A 15,770-nucleotide genomic window follows, 5' to 3' on the forward strand; every position below is an offset into this window, starting at 1 on the left:
AAAGCAAAACTTTATAGCAAGCTGTTCTCAGCAGCAACATGTAGAAACTGAAAGAGGCAAAATGGTCATCGTTTACAAATAACTTAATTATGTACTTAGATTGTGTACTTAATTAATTATGTAACGAAAGGTTACATTTTCTTGAAAATCTTCAAAGACATAGGCAAATGTGAAGGCTATACTATGTTCATGGATATAATGTCTGAACATAAAAGTGATGTCAGTGTTCTCATCTAGAACTACAGATTCAACATAGGTCTGATTAAAAAAAAAAAGCTCCAAAGGATTCTAGGAAAATTGACAATACAATTTCAAATTTCATTAGGAAAAGTGAATATTTCCATAAAGCCCTGACACCTCCCAAGGAGTAAGATGGAGACATAGGCTTTACAGGTTGCTATAAGCTCTAGTAATTAAGAACATTGATCACAGACACAGAGGCAGAGAGATGGTCAACAGAGGACAGATGCTGAGGAAAACATTTGGAAACTTCGTACTGGACAGAGCGAACACTGTGAATTTGGTGAAGGAAGGAGGCTATTTAATGAACAGGCCTATCAATGAGAGACAGAACTGAAATAAACCCTCACAGAACATAGGAAAATCAGGCCTGGGTATTGCCATATTGAGAGACTTAACCTATTAAATATGACGTGTTTTCGCTCATTTATAGTTCTTAGGCAGGTGTGTGTGTGTGTGTGTGTGTGTGTGTGTAAAACTGTCTGGGGGACAGAGGAGACCCACAGGAAAGAGGAGAGGGGAGGGAAGGGACGGCACAGAAGTATGGGTGGAGAAAATGCTCAACATAAAAAGCTTGAAAATAAATACAATTGAATGTTGTTGTTTTTAATGTGAATTGCAAGACCTTCGTAATTTTAGAAAATAATGTAAGAGGTTAGCTTCACATCCTTGGGAATAGTTTCTTAAGAAGCAGAAAGAACAGAAAGACATAAAACACACATTTAAATATATTAAAACTAAGGGCCTCCTTTGAGCCAAAAATACTATAAAAATTTAATATGAGCTACTGAAAAAATAATTACCAGGGGATAACAAGCAAAGCATTCAGATTCAAACTATGTAATGAACCCCTAACTTGGTGTCGAAGTAGCAAATATCAAATTTAAAATCAGGAGGCAGATACAGACATTTCACAGCATAAGTATGGATACTCTGCACATACACGGTTACACAGTAGCAGCTGATAGTCAGAGAAATGCCAATTATACAATGGCACTATTTTATACCTAACATATCAGTAAAATTAGTCTCCACCATACCAAATATTCTAAAGCTCATGCATCCCTGAAAATGTGCCTGCCTTGTAGGAGACATGAGAATGGACACAACTACCCGTACAAGCCAACTTGGGATTATCTATGTTAGTCTAAAGCTACATGACCTAGCGACACAACTTGCAGGGATACTTGCAGATATTTATGAGGACACATGTTCCAGAATGTTCATGGTAGGAAAACACACAAGAAAAACCCAGTGGTTAAGAGCTCTGGCTGTTCTTACACAGGACCCGGGGTTGATTCTCAGCACCCTCATGGTAGCTCATAATCATCTGTAATTCTAGTTCCAGGGGATCTGATGCCCTCTTCCATCCTTCAAGGGCACCAGGCACACACTGAGTGCACATACATACATGCAGGCTAAATACTCATACACAGAAAAAGAACTTTATTAAAAAAATAAGTGTTTATAGTAAGAATGATGCTTTATTTACATATTGTAAATTCTATATACTCATGCTGTGTTACACTAAAATGAAGGAACCATAGCTTCATGTATCATCCATGTTAAATGAGAAATCAAGCTGAATACAATGTCAAAAGACCATGTTTATACAATTTAAAAGCAAACAAACTCTACCCAGCAAGGTATCAAAGCAGATGCTAAGACTCATAGCCAAACTTTCAGTAGAGTGCAGGGAATCTTATGAAAGAAGGGGGAGACAGAAAGACCTGGAGGGGACAGGAGCTCCACAAACAGAAAAGCAGAACCAAAAATTATGGGCCCAGGGGTCTTTTCTGATACTGATAGTCCAACCAAGAACCATGCATGGAGATAACCTAGAACCCCTGCTCAGATGTAGCCCATGGCAGCTCAGTATCCAAGTGGGGTTCCTAGTAAGGGGAATAGGACTGTCTGTGACATGAACTCAGTGGCTGGCTCTTTGATCATCTTCCCCTGAGGGGACAACAGCCTTACCAGGCCATAGAGGAAAACAATGCAACCAGTCCTGATGAGATCTGATAGGCTAGGATCAGATAGAAGGGGAGGAGGACCTCCCCTATCAGTGGACTTAGGGAGGGGAATGGGAGGAGAGAAGGAAAGGAGGGCGGGATTAGGAAGAGATGAGGGAGGGGTCTACAACTGGGATACAAAGTGAATAAATTATAATAAATAAAAATTATATTAAAAAAAGACTTGGATGAAGGAGGGAGGGTGGGATTGGGAGGGAGTGAAGGAGGGGGCTACAGCTGGGATACAAAGTAAATAAACTGTAACTAATATATAAAAAAAGACTTAGACTAATTTTAGAGTGCCACTGTCTATTATTTTACTATTAATAAAAGAAGGCCAGAGAAAAGCTTCACCTCCTTCCTATGGTCTTAAAAAAAAATAAAAGGAAACAAAATCAAATGATATGACCTTTAGAGATATATACATATGTAGCTAGTACTACTATATCATGTAAGATAGGATCTCACTATGTGACACCAGCTGTCCTAGAAGTTGCTGTGTAGACCAAACTGGTCTTGAATTAAAATAGATTTGTGTGCCTCTACCCAGCTGTACATCACCTACCCCCTACGAGCTGCAGTTGCTGTTTTTAAAAGCAATGATGGGACAGCCATAACATTATGGGAGAGTATTTCTCCAAGGAAGAGAAAGTAGGGAGGGCAGAAGAGCTGGCAGCACATTCAGGGCCGGAAGGCCTGGTGGTGTTAGCCGAGCAGTGCTCACAGCTGTCTGCTTATCATTCACAGAGCACATTCTCTCCTATACAGATTAAATGCTACACCTTCCATAGGAACAAGAGTCAGGATTTAAACACTTAAATACTCAAAAGATGTCTTTTTATAAAGCAGCTGTCTGGCTTTATGCTTCATATTAAAAATCATTTGAGTGAAAAGAGTTCCTCTGGTGTTTAAACATTTGAAAGCACATGAGAAGATGAGAGACTTTTGAATTTTATAAACTTTGGGTAGCTCAATTAAAGCTTACCAGGACCCAATGGCACTGATTTACAGAAGAGAACAATGCATATCAAGCAGCAAAGGTAATAAGCAAATCAGTAGACAGGTAACTATAAAAGCAGAACGCTGTGACCACATAGAATTATGTAAATGCATCAGAGGAAAAGACAAATGAGTATTTTGATGAAGGTGAATAAAATTTCAAAGACTTCAACAACCATTCCTGATAGAAAAGTGGATAGGAACTTATGATTGGAAGACATTATCCACCTCACATATCTGGCAGGCCTCGTGTGCAGCAGTGCAATTCCAGCTTTCCCAGTTAAGTCTGGAAGGAGTTGAGACCGTTGGCTTCCATTGCTCTGACTCAAGTTTGTGTTCTAGAGGTCTTTGCAAGTGCAGTAGGCCAACAGGTAAGAACAGGCCAGCAAAGGGCCGACTCTGCCGTGTGTGAACCAGAGGGTACCTGTCCTCACGGACGCATGCACACGCGCACAGACTCTCATTCACGAATACACACAGAGGATTCTGGATGGAGGACACCTGGCTAGGAACCACAGTTTTATCTGAGGAAGGGAAAAAGAACAACTAAGGATAAAGATGAACCCTGAAAAATGGGGCTGGGGAGACGGTTCAGCTGGTAAAGTGTTTCCCTGCCAAGCATGAGGACCCGAGTTCAGATCCCAGCACCCATGTTCAAAATCCTGGTATGGTACTTGTCTGTAATCTCAGCACTGGGGGGCAGAGACAGCGGCATCCCAAGGGCTCATTAGTGAACCCCGCTAGCTGAATCAGAGGGCTCCATGCACAGGGAAATCCTGCTATTGGGCTCTTGGCCAATGATGGTTGCCAGGGAAGGGAGGGTCACTCTCCTTTGGAGCTATGGCTGCTGGTAGGTGCCCTGTGTCCCATGGGCTACATCCCATAGACGGGATGAAGGGCAGTAGAGGAGTTAGAGGTGGATGGGTACGGCCATAAACTGCACAATGTGTGAAACTCCCTAAGGTGAAGAGAGTCAATGAGCTGAACGTCACCAGTGAACATGCCAAACTGCATGTGGAAAAAGCCCAAGAGGGCTCAACCCGACATAAAGATCTATAGGCAACCGAGGAGAGCTGGGAGAGGGAGAGGAGGTCTTCCCCAGGGAGAACACAGCAATTGCTTGTTCAGCACCAGTCAGTCAGCCCTGAAAACATACATACAAGTAACATATGGACGTCATAGGTTACAGGTAGCAATAATATGTATATACATGTACACATACATACAAGTAACATGGACTTCATAGGTTATAGGTAGCCATATATGTATATACATGTACACATACATACAAGTAACATGGACTTCATAGGTTATAGGTAGCCATATATGTATATACATGTACACATACATACAAGTAACATGGACTTCATAGGTTATAGGTAGCCATATATGTATATACATGTACACATACACATACATTCAGTAACAGTGAATAAAGAGGTTTTGAATTTGGAGGAGAGCAGGGAGGGCATATGGGAGAGTTTGGAGAAAGGAAATGGAAGGGAGAAATGAAATGAAATCATAATCTCAAAATTAAAAAATAATAAAAGTACAGTAGAGAGAGAAGACATGTGACATTGACCTCTGACCTCCACACACACATGTCCCTGCACACACAGGCATACTTACGCATACGGGCACATGCACACACACATACACTTTAAAGTACGTAATCTGGAACTGTAGCTCAGTGGTAGATTACATACCTATCACACATGGTCCTCTAGGTCTTTTCTACAGCACAGGGAAGGAGGGAGGGAGGGAAGAAGGAAGGAAGGAAGAAGGAAGGAGGAAGGAAGGAAAGAAAGAAGGAGCAAGGAGGGAAGATAGGAAGGAAGGAAGGAAGGAAGGAAGGAAGGAAGGAAGGAGGAAGAAAGGAAGGAGGAAGGAAGGAAGGAAGGAGGAAGAAAGGAAGGAGGAAGGAAGGAAGGAGGAAGGAAGAAGGAAGGAAGGAAGGAGGAAGAAGGAAGGAAGGAAGGAGGAAAGGAGGAAGGAAGGAGAAAGGAAGAAGGAAGGAAGGAGAAAGGAAGGAGGAAGGAAGGAAGGAAGGAAGGAAAGAAGGAAGGAAGGAGAAAGGAAGGAGGAAGGAAGGAAGAAAGAAGGAAGGAGGAAGGAAGGAAAGAAAGAAGGAGCAAGGAGGGAAGATAGGAAGGAAGGAAGGAAGGAAGGAAGGAGGAAGGAAGGAAGAAGGAAGGAGGAAGGAAGGAAAGAAAGAAGGAGCAAGGAAGGAAGATAGGAAGGGAGGAAGGAAGGAAGGAGGAAGAAAAGAAGGAGGAAGGAAGGAGGAAGGAAAGAAGGAGGAAGGAAGGAAGGAGGAAGAAAAGAAGGAGGAAGGAAGGAAGGAGGAAGAAAGGAAGGAGGAAGGAAGGAGGAAGAAAGGAGAAAGGAAGGAAGGAGGAAAGGAGGAAGGAAGGAGGAAGGAAGAAGGAAGGAAAGAAGGAAGGAAGGAGAAAGGAAGGAGGAAGGAAGGAAGGAGAAAGGAAGAAGGAAAGAAGGAAGGAAGGAGGAAGGAAGAAGGAAGGAAAGAAGGAAGGAAGGAGAAAGGAAGAAGGAAAGAAGGAAGGAAGGAGGAAAGAAGGAAGGAAGGAGAAAGGGAGGGAGGAAGAAGGAAGGAGAAAGGAAGAAAGGAGGAAGGAAGGAAGGAGGAAGGGAGGAAGGAAGGAGAAGGGAGAAAGAAAGAAGGAAGGGAGGAAGAAGGAAGGAGGAAGGAAGGAAGCAAGGAAGGAAGGAAGGAGGAAGGAAGGGCAGAGGTGCCATCAGTAGCTTTTAGTGTGGTCACAAACAGGTGCTACCCAGCCACCAATACCTAATTCCAAATCAGCTTCATCACCACAACAGGAAAGTTGGCAACCATTAGCAGCCCAGATATTTCTTTTAATTTGGATGGGTTTTGGCACATTGCTTTACCAAAATTAAAACAACATCCTTTGACAGCATCTCACTGCAGTCTACGTTTTCTTAGGGGTTTTACCTCACCCCTGTTCCTCCTCTCTGCATGTAACAGGACCTCACTGATCCCCTTGGATAAGGACAGAAAATGCAGCCCCCTGCTCCTCTGTCTCCACAGACACTGACTGCGTCTAGACACGCTTTCACACTCAAAAAGGTACCAAATCAGCTGGGAATGAGATGCACTGGTAGATCTCTTGCCTTGTGTGTGAGCAAGGCCCATGGTGCCATCCTCAGTATTGGAAACAGGGACTAAATGGCAGCAAAGCATGTTTAAAAACTGTACCAGTGGCTGGAGAGATGGCCCAGCAGTTAGAGGGTGTCCTGCTCTTGCAGAAGGCCTGAGACTGGGCCCCCGCACTCATGTCAGGTGACTCACAACACCCTGTACGTCCTACTCCGGGAGCTTGGGTGTTCTCTTCCAGCCCCTGTGGGCGTGGCACTCGTGCACGCGCCTACCCCGCCCCGACATAATTACAGATAAAAACACTTTAAAAAATGCCCTGAAAGTCCAGCTTGACTTCAACAAGTATTCTACAGTCCTTCAGAGGCTACAGCACTGTGTCCATAGCTGCTATTCTGATCTCATCAAAGGTAAAGGCATGCTAATGACCCAGGGCTCTAGGTTCAGCACCGTGGGAACCAGGAAACAAAGGCAACAGGAGCTTTTTTCAATTAACGCACTGAATTAATGCCAGGTTACTCTGTGCTTGGACTGCAAGAACCTGTGCCTACAGAGCCAGCCAACTGAGGCTTCCTCTGCGCACACTCACTCCCCCACTTATGGCCCTCAAGCTCCCGCTTATCTAGAAGGACTTCACACCCAAGACAACAATGGGCTCTGTACACTGGCCCCAGTTTGGCTCTCAGTCCCAGGCTGAGAACACAGCCAGCACAGCGGCCTGGGTAGACTTCGCCTGCTCTCCTCTCTTCCTTTCCTCCTGTGTGTTTTAAGGAACACCCAAAGAGCAGATAATCAGAACCTGCAGGAAAACCCATGGGCAGGCAGGAGGAGAGAAAACTGTGGGGACTCGGGGATGCCCCCACATGTTTGCTGGTCTGCTTTTGTAAGAAACACAGCCATAAAAAAAGAAGCTCCCATAAAATGCCACATTTTTCAAAGCTCTATATAAACAACATTTTCTTTTAAGGAGTGGGGCTCTCCGGCATGTTCCTTCCTCATCACTTCACTTCTAACCAGTGAAAGGAATCCTAATTACACCGTCTTCTTGTAGCACAGGCATTTACAGAGCCAACCGCGCAGAAAAAGCCACACACTTACGTGCTCACACACACACACACACACACACACACACACACACACACGATGGAGAGGTAAAGAGAAGAAGGCGCCGGGAGATCTCGCCAGGCATGGCAGGGCAGGCATCTCACTGCTTCTGTTTGGGCTTTCTGACCGCTGTGTTGAGCTTGCGTACTCGGACTCCTGAGACAGTTGGGCCTACTCTCCTGAGTGTCAGTGCCATCCACACTCCATCAAGGTAAGGTGTGCCCAAGCTCCGCTTCGTTCCTGCTCGGCTTTGCCGTGAGCTGAAGCGGAGCCCTGTGCGAGGAGCTCCAGGGCCTGTGTGAGGAGCTCCAGGCATGCATTCCAGAGCGGCCCTCCCCAGAAGCCAGTCGTGGGCAGGTGACTGAGGCTGCTAATAAGAGCAACTGGCACACCATGGAGGGGCTGCTGCGGCGCTGGTCTGCTCGGTGCGGGGGTCTCCCTGACCAGATGTGTCGGCAGCGGTGAGAGAAATACTTTCCATATGAGCTTTCCTCTCGCCTGCCTAAGTACTCCGGCCTGAGTGAGGTGGGCACATTTGTCATTTAATCACATCAAAAAACAAAACAAAACAAAACAAAACAAAACAAAACAAAAACAGGGAAGTTACAAACTTAAACTACAAGCAGAGGCCACTGGTGTGTTTTCAGCTTTCAGCATTTCTAACCTACTAGGCATCTCCACGTCCCTCTCAGGAGCTCCATTCCCCCAGGGACTCTCCACAGAGCAGAGGGCTTGGGTAACTACCAGGCGGAAGCCTAGGACAAATGACCACCTCAGTCTTGCAACGTGGGCTGGGGAGCAAGCTGTAAGCGTGGAAGCCTGCTTAGGGGAAAAGCAATTACATTAGCTCTCAGGGCTCACTTGGCTCCCGACAAGGCGAACAAAAGGCAAAGCCAGGAAGTGGCCTCCTGGCCTTTTTAAAAGGTATATGTGGTCATGAGGCTCCTCAAAGAGCAGGTTCAGGAGAAAGGCTGCACTTGACTGCTCTGTTCTCTGAGACTTGCCATCAGGGTGAGCAGCGAAGGGATGGAGGAAGAGTCCAGTTGGTGCTGGCTCATCTGCGGGGGGCGGTGGAAATACTAAATGTCCCCTTTCTCCTGCTCAGTGATCAACACTTCCCGGCTCTGCATGCATCAGAATTGGCTCCTGGAGATATCGGCGATGGCCAGAAACATGCTCAGCAAACACACGAGCCAGACCAATAGGAAGTTGTCCTCACAGACCCTAAAACATGCCTCCTGTTTCCTAGCAGATCCAGGCACACCGGTAGCCCCTCTGGCTACCACATTCCCTCTTCACACCCATGACAGAAAGTGAAACACAGGTTTACCCAGGCACAGTGAAGTGAAGGCGCACAGCACAGCATGAAGGTACGGAAAGGCAATCTCTCGTGCATGCATACTCTTCCTGCACACGAGAGGGAAACTGCCTTGAAGGCAGTGTCCTTTCTGCGTCTGCACCAGACGCTACTGGAATCTGACACGCATTCCCAGACCCCTGAAAACGGCAGAAGCAGCACGCCCTAGGAGTGTCACCCAGGCCATGCCAGGTCCCCAAGGTGGAAACTGCATCTCAGCACAAGAGTCTAGAAAGTACAGGACTCTTCAAGAAGAATAGGAGTTTCCCTGTAAGAAAAGCCCAAGATAAAGCCACATAAAGCATTATTCTTTGCACACTGCAGAGACCTATTCCCCGATCCCTCTTCATAGAGAGAAGGGGAAATTTACTGCTGACAAAAACATAATTTCTGACAAGAGATTTTATTTGGCTTACCTCTCCCCCAGGTCTTGCTAACATTGCTGTCTCAGTGTGGAACAATGTTAATAAAAGGTAGCCGGCAAACATTATTACCCAGAGTCAAAGCTGCCCTGGAGGAGAAGCCGTCCGCCAAGCGCCAATGCTGGCAGATGCACTTGTGTTCAGAGTCCAGCCTGGAGCTCCGCAGGCACCGCGCTGGCTCCCTGGCTCTTTCCCTCACTGTACTACCCCGGGCTCCGAGCGCAGCCTCTGCTCTGAAGAAAACTGGTAAGCTGATCTCTTCATGTAATAACTTCTCCTGGCTGGGGGAGGGGACAGGAGCCAGCTGGGAGCTGGGGGGCTGCCTTTAACAGAAAGCAGAAAAGGGGAGGGACAGAAATGATCAATGTGGAGTGTGCTTCTGGCCTCATTCATGAAAAGGGCTCCAAGGTAAGCACTTTGAAAGCAGGGGATGGCTCTGCCTCCCCAACTGAGGCAGGCAGGAGGCAGTGGCTCCGGGAGAAGGAGCTGCAGGCTGGCAGTTTGGAGAAGCATGAGACCCAGGGCCCTTTTACCTCTAGGTCTGGGTCTGAAGGGTTCTGTGACCTACACAAGTTGCCAGCTCTGGGACATAGTTTATTTTTCTCACTGGTCCCAAGTCAGGGGATGGGTGGATGGCTTCTGCATTCCTCTTTTCCATCTGACTTGATGGTTGCAAAAACCTAAGCAAAGACTCCATTATGAAAGGCAGTCTAGAAAATAAGGATGTCATCAGTGGGCCACCTGCTTGTCACATGAACATGAATGGATGGGGACTGAGGGAGCCACAATTTCTCCCTCTTGCTGCATTCCTGGGTCAGTGCACCTAAACCACTATAGTGAGGAATTGTTGTTGCGGATGTAAACATCAGAGGGAGAGTGGGCACAGGTGAACTCTGGGCGGTAATGTTGTCAGAGTGTGGTGTGCAGGGTGCTCTGGAGAAAGAAGGCTCAACTCCCATTAGACTCAGGGTGAGTCTGGGGACGTGAGGAGCACAGGCCCACACAGGCCTGCGGGAGCCCGCAGAACTCTAACAGTAGAAAGCAAGGCTGAAGCAAGGTCCAAGGGCTACAATCTACAAAGTACTGGATGCTGCCTGCTAAGGCACACAAAAGCCCTGGTGGTCCCTCCTGTGAAATGGGACATGTCACCCGATGGTACATCAGAGGTCACACACAGGCACACAACTTGGCACCGTTTGTGCCATACGAGTTCTAGAGACCCAGGCTTTGTCTTTGGTCTGACCTAAGCTCAGAACTCAGCCCCTGAAAGTAAAATAAACTCCCTAACACTCCGGACTGGGAGCATCATCCTGTACGAAAGAGGAGCTCTCGAACCTAACTGCAGTTGGCAGCTTCTTGTTACCAGTGACCATGTGATGACGTTCACTGGTGAGACTCCCGGGGAGGCTTGGGGGAAAAGCACTTGGAATTCCTCTTCACAGAGAATCAAGAGACAGGAGGCTGCTGTGGTCCCCATATCCACAAGCTCTACTTTGGTGGCCATTCTGAGCCCGAGAGTGAGGTCCTTAACCACTCTGCTGGCAGGACACCTGGGTTCCCGTGCTCGAACCCTTACCTCCACGCTCATTTTTCCAGCTGCAGGTGTGCGCACAGCGACCAGGGAACGCAGCAAGGAGGAGGAAAGGAACGTGCAAGGGTTTATTTTCATTTTGTCTGTGCAGCCTCTCTTCCTTCCCACTCACCATTATGTGTCCGCCACAATGGACCTTTTCTGCTTCCCATTGGAAGAGGCACCTTTACCGACTCAGTAGCCTGCGGAAGTACAGCATTATTTAAGAAGGCCCAGCTCCTTAGAAGACCAGGATGTTTCCTAGCCAGGGGGTGGGAAATTCCCCACGGAGGGTTTGGTAGTAAATACTTTAAGTTTTGCAGACCATATGTTCGTGTCTGCGGCAACTACTTACCTACCATCATAACAAATGAACGGCCTCAGGCAATACGCAAGACATGTGGCCGTGTCACAGTAGAACTTGACAAACTGTCTCCTGTTGGAAACTCTGCCCAGCAGGCCAGGACGGGTGGCCCCCAAGCCTCCAGGTATGCCTGTCTCTACCTCCCGTTCCACCATATAAGCCTGTGTCAGCGCTCTCACCTGTCTGTGTGGATTCTGGGGATCCCAACTCAGGTGCCCGGGCTTTCGAGGCAAGTGTCTTCCCAGCACAGGGTGTTTCCCCAGTCCTGCAAGGTGACTTCTGACACTCCTCCCTATCGCAGGAGCCCTGAAATGCCAGCAGCGGCCTCTACCCCCGTGCACAAGAGGTCATGCTTTAGCCACGTGTCTTCTCCTCAGCACTAACCATGATGCCCTTTCAGAGAGGTGCTGTGGTAAGAGATAGCAGGCTTAGGGTTTAACCAGCATGCGTTATGCAATTGAGCAGCACTGGGAATGCCCACAGTACCGTGCAGCCCTCAGGACTATCTGTTTTCAGGCTTTTTTGTCATCCTCAACAGAAATATGTGTGCATTAGACCACAACTCCCCACCTCTCTCTCCCCTTGGTCCTGGGCACCCCCTAATCTATTTTCCTTCTCCATGACTCTGTTTAGTCACAGAAGTGGAATGACACACTTTGCCCCTTTCTGTCTGGCTTATTTCACATAGTGAACTGTTTCCAGAATTTACTTATACTGTGGCACATATAAAAACGCCATTCCTTTTTAAGGCTCGATAATATTTGAGGCTGATAGACATTCATTTTATGTTTTTAGGGTGATGGCGAGCAACACTACAAAGAACACAGGAGAACATCCAGAATGCTGTCAGGGAACACCTAAGCAACAAGGGAAGTATGCACGAGAGAGACAAATATCAGAGTTCTAACATATCGCTTCTATTATGTGCACTTCTGTCTTACCAACAATGAATTCACCATGCATTTTCTGCTCTCAAGATTTTAGCTTGTTTCCTGTAAAGACTGTCCCTCACTTGAAGGAAGAAGGAAGATGTGACCTTCTTCAGAGAGGCACACGCTGCATGTCTGTGTTGTATGAAATAGACCTATGGCAGGGGCAGGGCCAGCAGTCAAGGCTCTGGCCCAAGCATGGGGAGCGCAGGTGTTAGCAATTAACGCTCCCTTTGTGTGAACTGAAGAGCCATTAACTGGCCACAGAGGTGGAAGTGGAAAGCACTGTTGCATTCCCAGCAACTTCTCTCCATTGAAGGGAAATCATGAACACCTATGACAGGGAGCCACCCTGCCCTTCCTTTCTCTGTCTGAGCCAGAGCCCGGCTGTATGAGCAGCTGTGGTCAGCAGGCCAGCTGTGTGGGCTTACAGAATCCAGGGGTGGGGAGGCTGAGTTGCTTGGCTCAGTGGGGTTCAGGCATGTGACATACAGCCAAGAGTACTGACCTTCAAAAGGATGACGTTCATGTGCTTCGGTTCATCCTAACTACAGAGACACCCCAAAGAATTACCTTAGAAGAGGGGGCAGGGCTATTCACACGATGCCACATTCATTACCTCAAGAATTTGCGTGAATGTACAGACTCAAAATGCGCTCTCTGGATCAGCATCTTCACCCAAACCTTACAGAGATACAAATGACTGCTTTTACTTCCTGACTCCTATTTACTATTAAACATCGACACTAAGTGATGGTTTTGTCTAGTCAACGTTAGTTCAAATTTCAGCTCATACTATTATCTTATAAAAACTTATTTTCTTATAAAACAAGACTGCCAGCTATTAAAGCACTGTGCCACTCTACAATAAATAGAACTCCACCAGTGGAGGAAGAAGCAAGCCCTGTCCCCAACTAAACGAGTCAGAGCACTGGTTTGTGATCATCAAGCCAATTCAAACCAGCGAAGGAAGAATTAAAAAGGTTGGGGACACGGCTAACTATCGGAAAGCAATGAAGTTACCTGTCCAATTCCCACCACATGCCAAAATAAATTTCTGATGGATTAAAGAGTTCAGACAAACAAATCAAGTATGAAAATTGCACATGAAGATGAGTGAATGTTTCTATATTCTTGGGATGGGAAAGGACTTGAATACACGGCTCTGACAAGAACAGAAATTAGTTTTAAAATTACATATTTATATACATATTTCAAAAGCACCATAAAGAGAATTAAAAGCCTGATGCACAGTAAGATAGATACTTCACTTGCTCGTTTTCCTAAAACGTAGGCTCCTATTATGGGGTCTGACAACGCAGTGATCAGCAAAAGCAGACTCAGCCCCAGTCTTTGTGGAGCTGGCTGGCTCAGAAGGTCAATGCTAATGAAATCCAAGAAAAGCGCCTGAGACTGCAATGGTGGGCTGCAAAGGAAGGATAGGTGTCGGTATGAGAGGCCTGTCCTCATTAGGGGGCTGCTTGGCCTCGGGAGCAATAATGGCTTTTATGGCAACTGGAGAGGGAGGTGTGTGTGAGTAGAGTGAGCAGGAGGGAGGCCAGCACCGGCTAGCGCTGAAGACAAAGGGAGGTGCCATGAGAGAGTTTTGTCTTTCTCCCAATAAGCACGGCTGACAGGGCAGGGACTGCAGTTCCAGGGCGAGGTTTGCATTTTGCAAAGGCTACTCTGTTGTACCAAGAGGGATCAGAAGGCATGAAGAAAGGAAGAGGGCTGGGGTTAGAGGGACATGGGGGGGACAGGAGCCCCACAAGGAGACCAATAAAACTAAAAGATCTGAGCCCAGGGGGTCCTGCAGAGACTGATGGAGGCCCAGGCGAGGAGAGGACCTAGACCCCCTGCTCAGATGTGGCCGATTGGCAGCTCAGTCTCCATGTGGATCTCTGAGTGAGGGGAGCAGGGGAACATGCCTCTGTCATGAACTCAGTTGTCAGCTCTCTGATCACTCACCCCCGTTGATGCAGCCTTGCCAGGCCACAGAGGAAGAACATCCAAGCAGTCCTGACGAGACTTAACAAGCCAAGGGCAGATGGCATTAGTGGAAACTCCCCCTTTCAGTGGACTAGGGGAAGGGGATGAGGGAAAGAGGGAGGAAGGGAGGCACTGGGGGAGTTGAGGGAGGGGCTTCAAATTCGGAATATATAATGAATAAATTGTGGAGAAAAAAATAAAAGTTTTTTTTTTTTTTTAAAAAAAGAAAGGGGGGCTGTAGAGATGGCTCAGTGGTTAAGAGCACTGTCTGCTCTTCCTAAAGAGCTGGGTTCAATCCCCAGTACCCACATGGCAGCTCACAACTGTCTGTAACTCCAGTTCCAGGGGATTTGACAACTTTATGCTAATGCACATAAAATAAAAATAAATAAATAAAAATTAAAAAAAAACTTACTAAAAAAAAGAAGAAAGGAAGGAAGGAAGGAAGAGGAAGGAAGGAAGGAAGGAAGGAAGGAAGGAAGGAAGGAAGGAAGGATGGAAAGGGCTTGGAAGACTACAGCCTGGATTAAAAGGGGAAGAGCTAAAAGCAGGTGGTGGAAGCCGTGAGTGATCCCAACTAGAGTGTGCGTCAGGAGAGGGGGCCGTTCCCGTAATATGTCTTTAAAAGTGCACAGATCATAAAGGCAATTTCAACAGTGAAATGTCAGGTCTGACAAACAAGCATAGGAGAGGGGTTGAATAAAGCATAGGAGACCCCTCCCCCCAGATAAAATCCCACCCAATCACTTAGTTATTGATGTTGGCACATTTTTAGGCCATGCTTTAAGACAAAAGGAGACCACACAGTGAAGAACTCTTTCCGTCCCTGGCACCAGGACAGATGGACAGCAACATTCAAAAGAAGGTAGTTGGGACCTCTACATTCTCCTGCATCCAAAATGAGCTCAAGAGGGACCAGATTGTCCACCAAAGCGACCACAGTATGTAATATCCTATGCTACCCAGTGTATAGTGCTGGTATAGAAAATTGTATAATATGTTGGGTTATCTACTTAAAATCTTCTCTCAGCAAATTTCCAGTCTGAACCATGAAGCCAGAATATGAGGTGGTAAGTAAAACTTTTTGACAAAAGTTTGATTTAGTCATTCCATGATGTAAACATATCAAAACCATATGTGGTACAGCACATACATGTATGATTTTCACCTGTCAATTAAAAATACGACAGAAAGATCCGAGACTGGGAAAGCCCAGGACGTGAGTCCGAACTGTCTAATGCCAGTTCTCAACCCTGTTTGCAAGCGCGGAAAAGCTTAGCGGTGTGAATACTCACCCGCGGGCACTGAGTCCCTTCACCGTTTAATTTTGACTAGCACTTAATTACACAATACTGTGTTCCCAGCCCGCAGAATCAAGGTGACATCCCAGGCCACCTGCCCTTTTCTGAAGGAAAACAGGAGGGGTGGAGCCGGGGAGGGGAGGTGTGTGGGGAGACTGGGGGGGACTGCAGGCAGGACGTAATGTCCCGGGATTAACACTGACTGGACTTGCTATGTGGGTTACTTATCAAGCAAAGAAGTTACAATGCATAGTTCTGAGGCCTGGACCGTTTCACCATGAGAAGGTGGCTCTCTCTCCAGCACCGTAATGCTCGCTACCTCAGAGCAGTTTTTTTTTTTATGTTTTCTT

The 15,770-nt window shown here is 46.8% G+C and overlaps 1 protein-coding gene across 2 annotated transcripts in view; it reads right to left on the minus strand.

Moving 5' to 3' along the window:
* The window catches only part of Thsd4 (thrombospondin type 1 domain containing 4), a 516,099-nt gene that overhangs the window by 150,921 nt on the left and 349,408 nt on the right, over positions 1-15,770 (minus strand). Inside the window, exon 1 of one of the 2 annotated variants that reach the window (XM_021641541.2) lies at positions 9,262-9,486. The exons of the other annotated variant lie outside the window; for it this stretch is intronic. Coding sequence (XP_021497216.1) covers positions 9,262-9,333 — 72 coding nt within the window. The 5' untranslated portion in view covers positions 9,334-9,486. Of the gene's footprint in view, positions 1-9,261; positions 9,487-15,770 lie in introns of those variants that run through there. 2 annotated transcript variants of the gene reach the window in all.

Source organism: Meriones unguiculatus, chromosome 1 (assembly GCF_030254825.1).
Source record: "Meriones unguiculatus strain TT.TT164.6M chromosome 1, Bangor_MerUng_6.1, whole genome shotgun sequence".
Lineage (NCBI taxonomy): Eukaryota > Metazoa > Chordata > Mammalia > Rodentia > Muridae > Meriones > Meriones unguiculatus.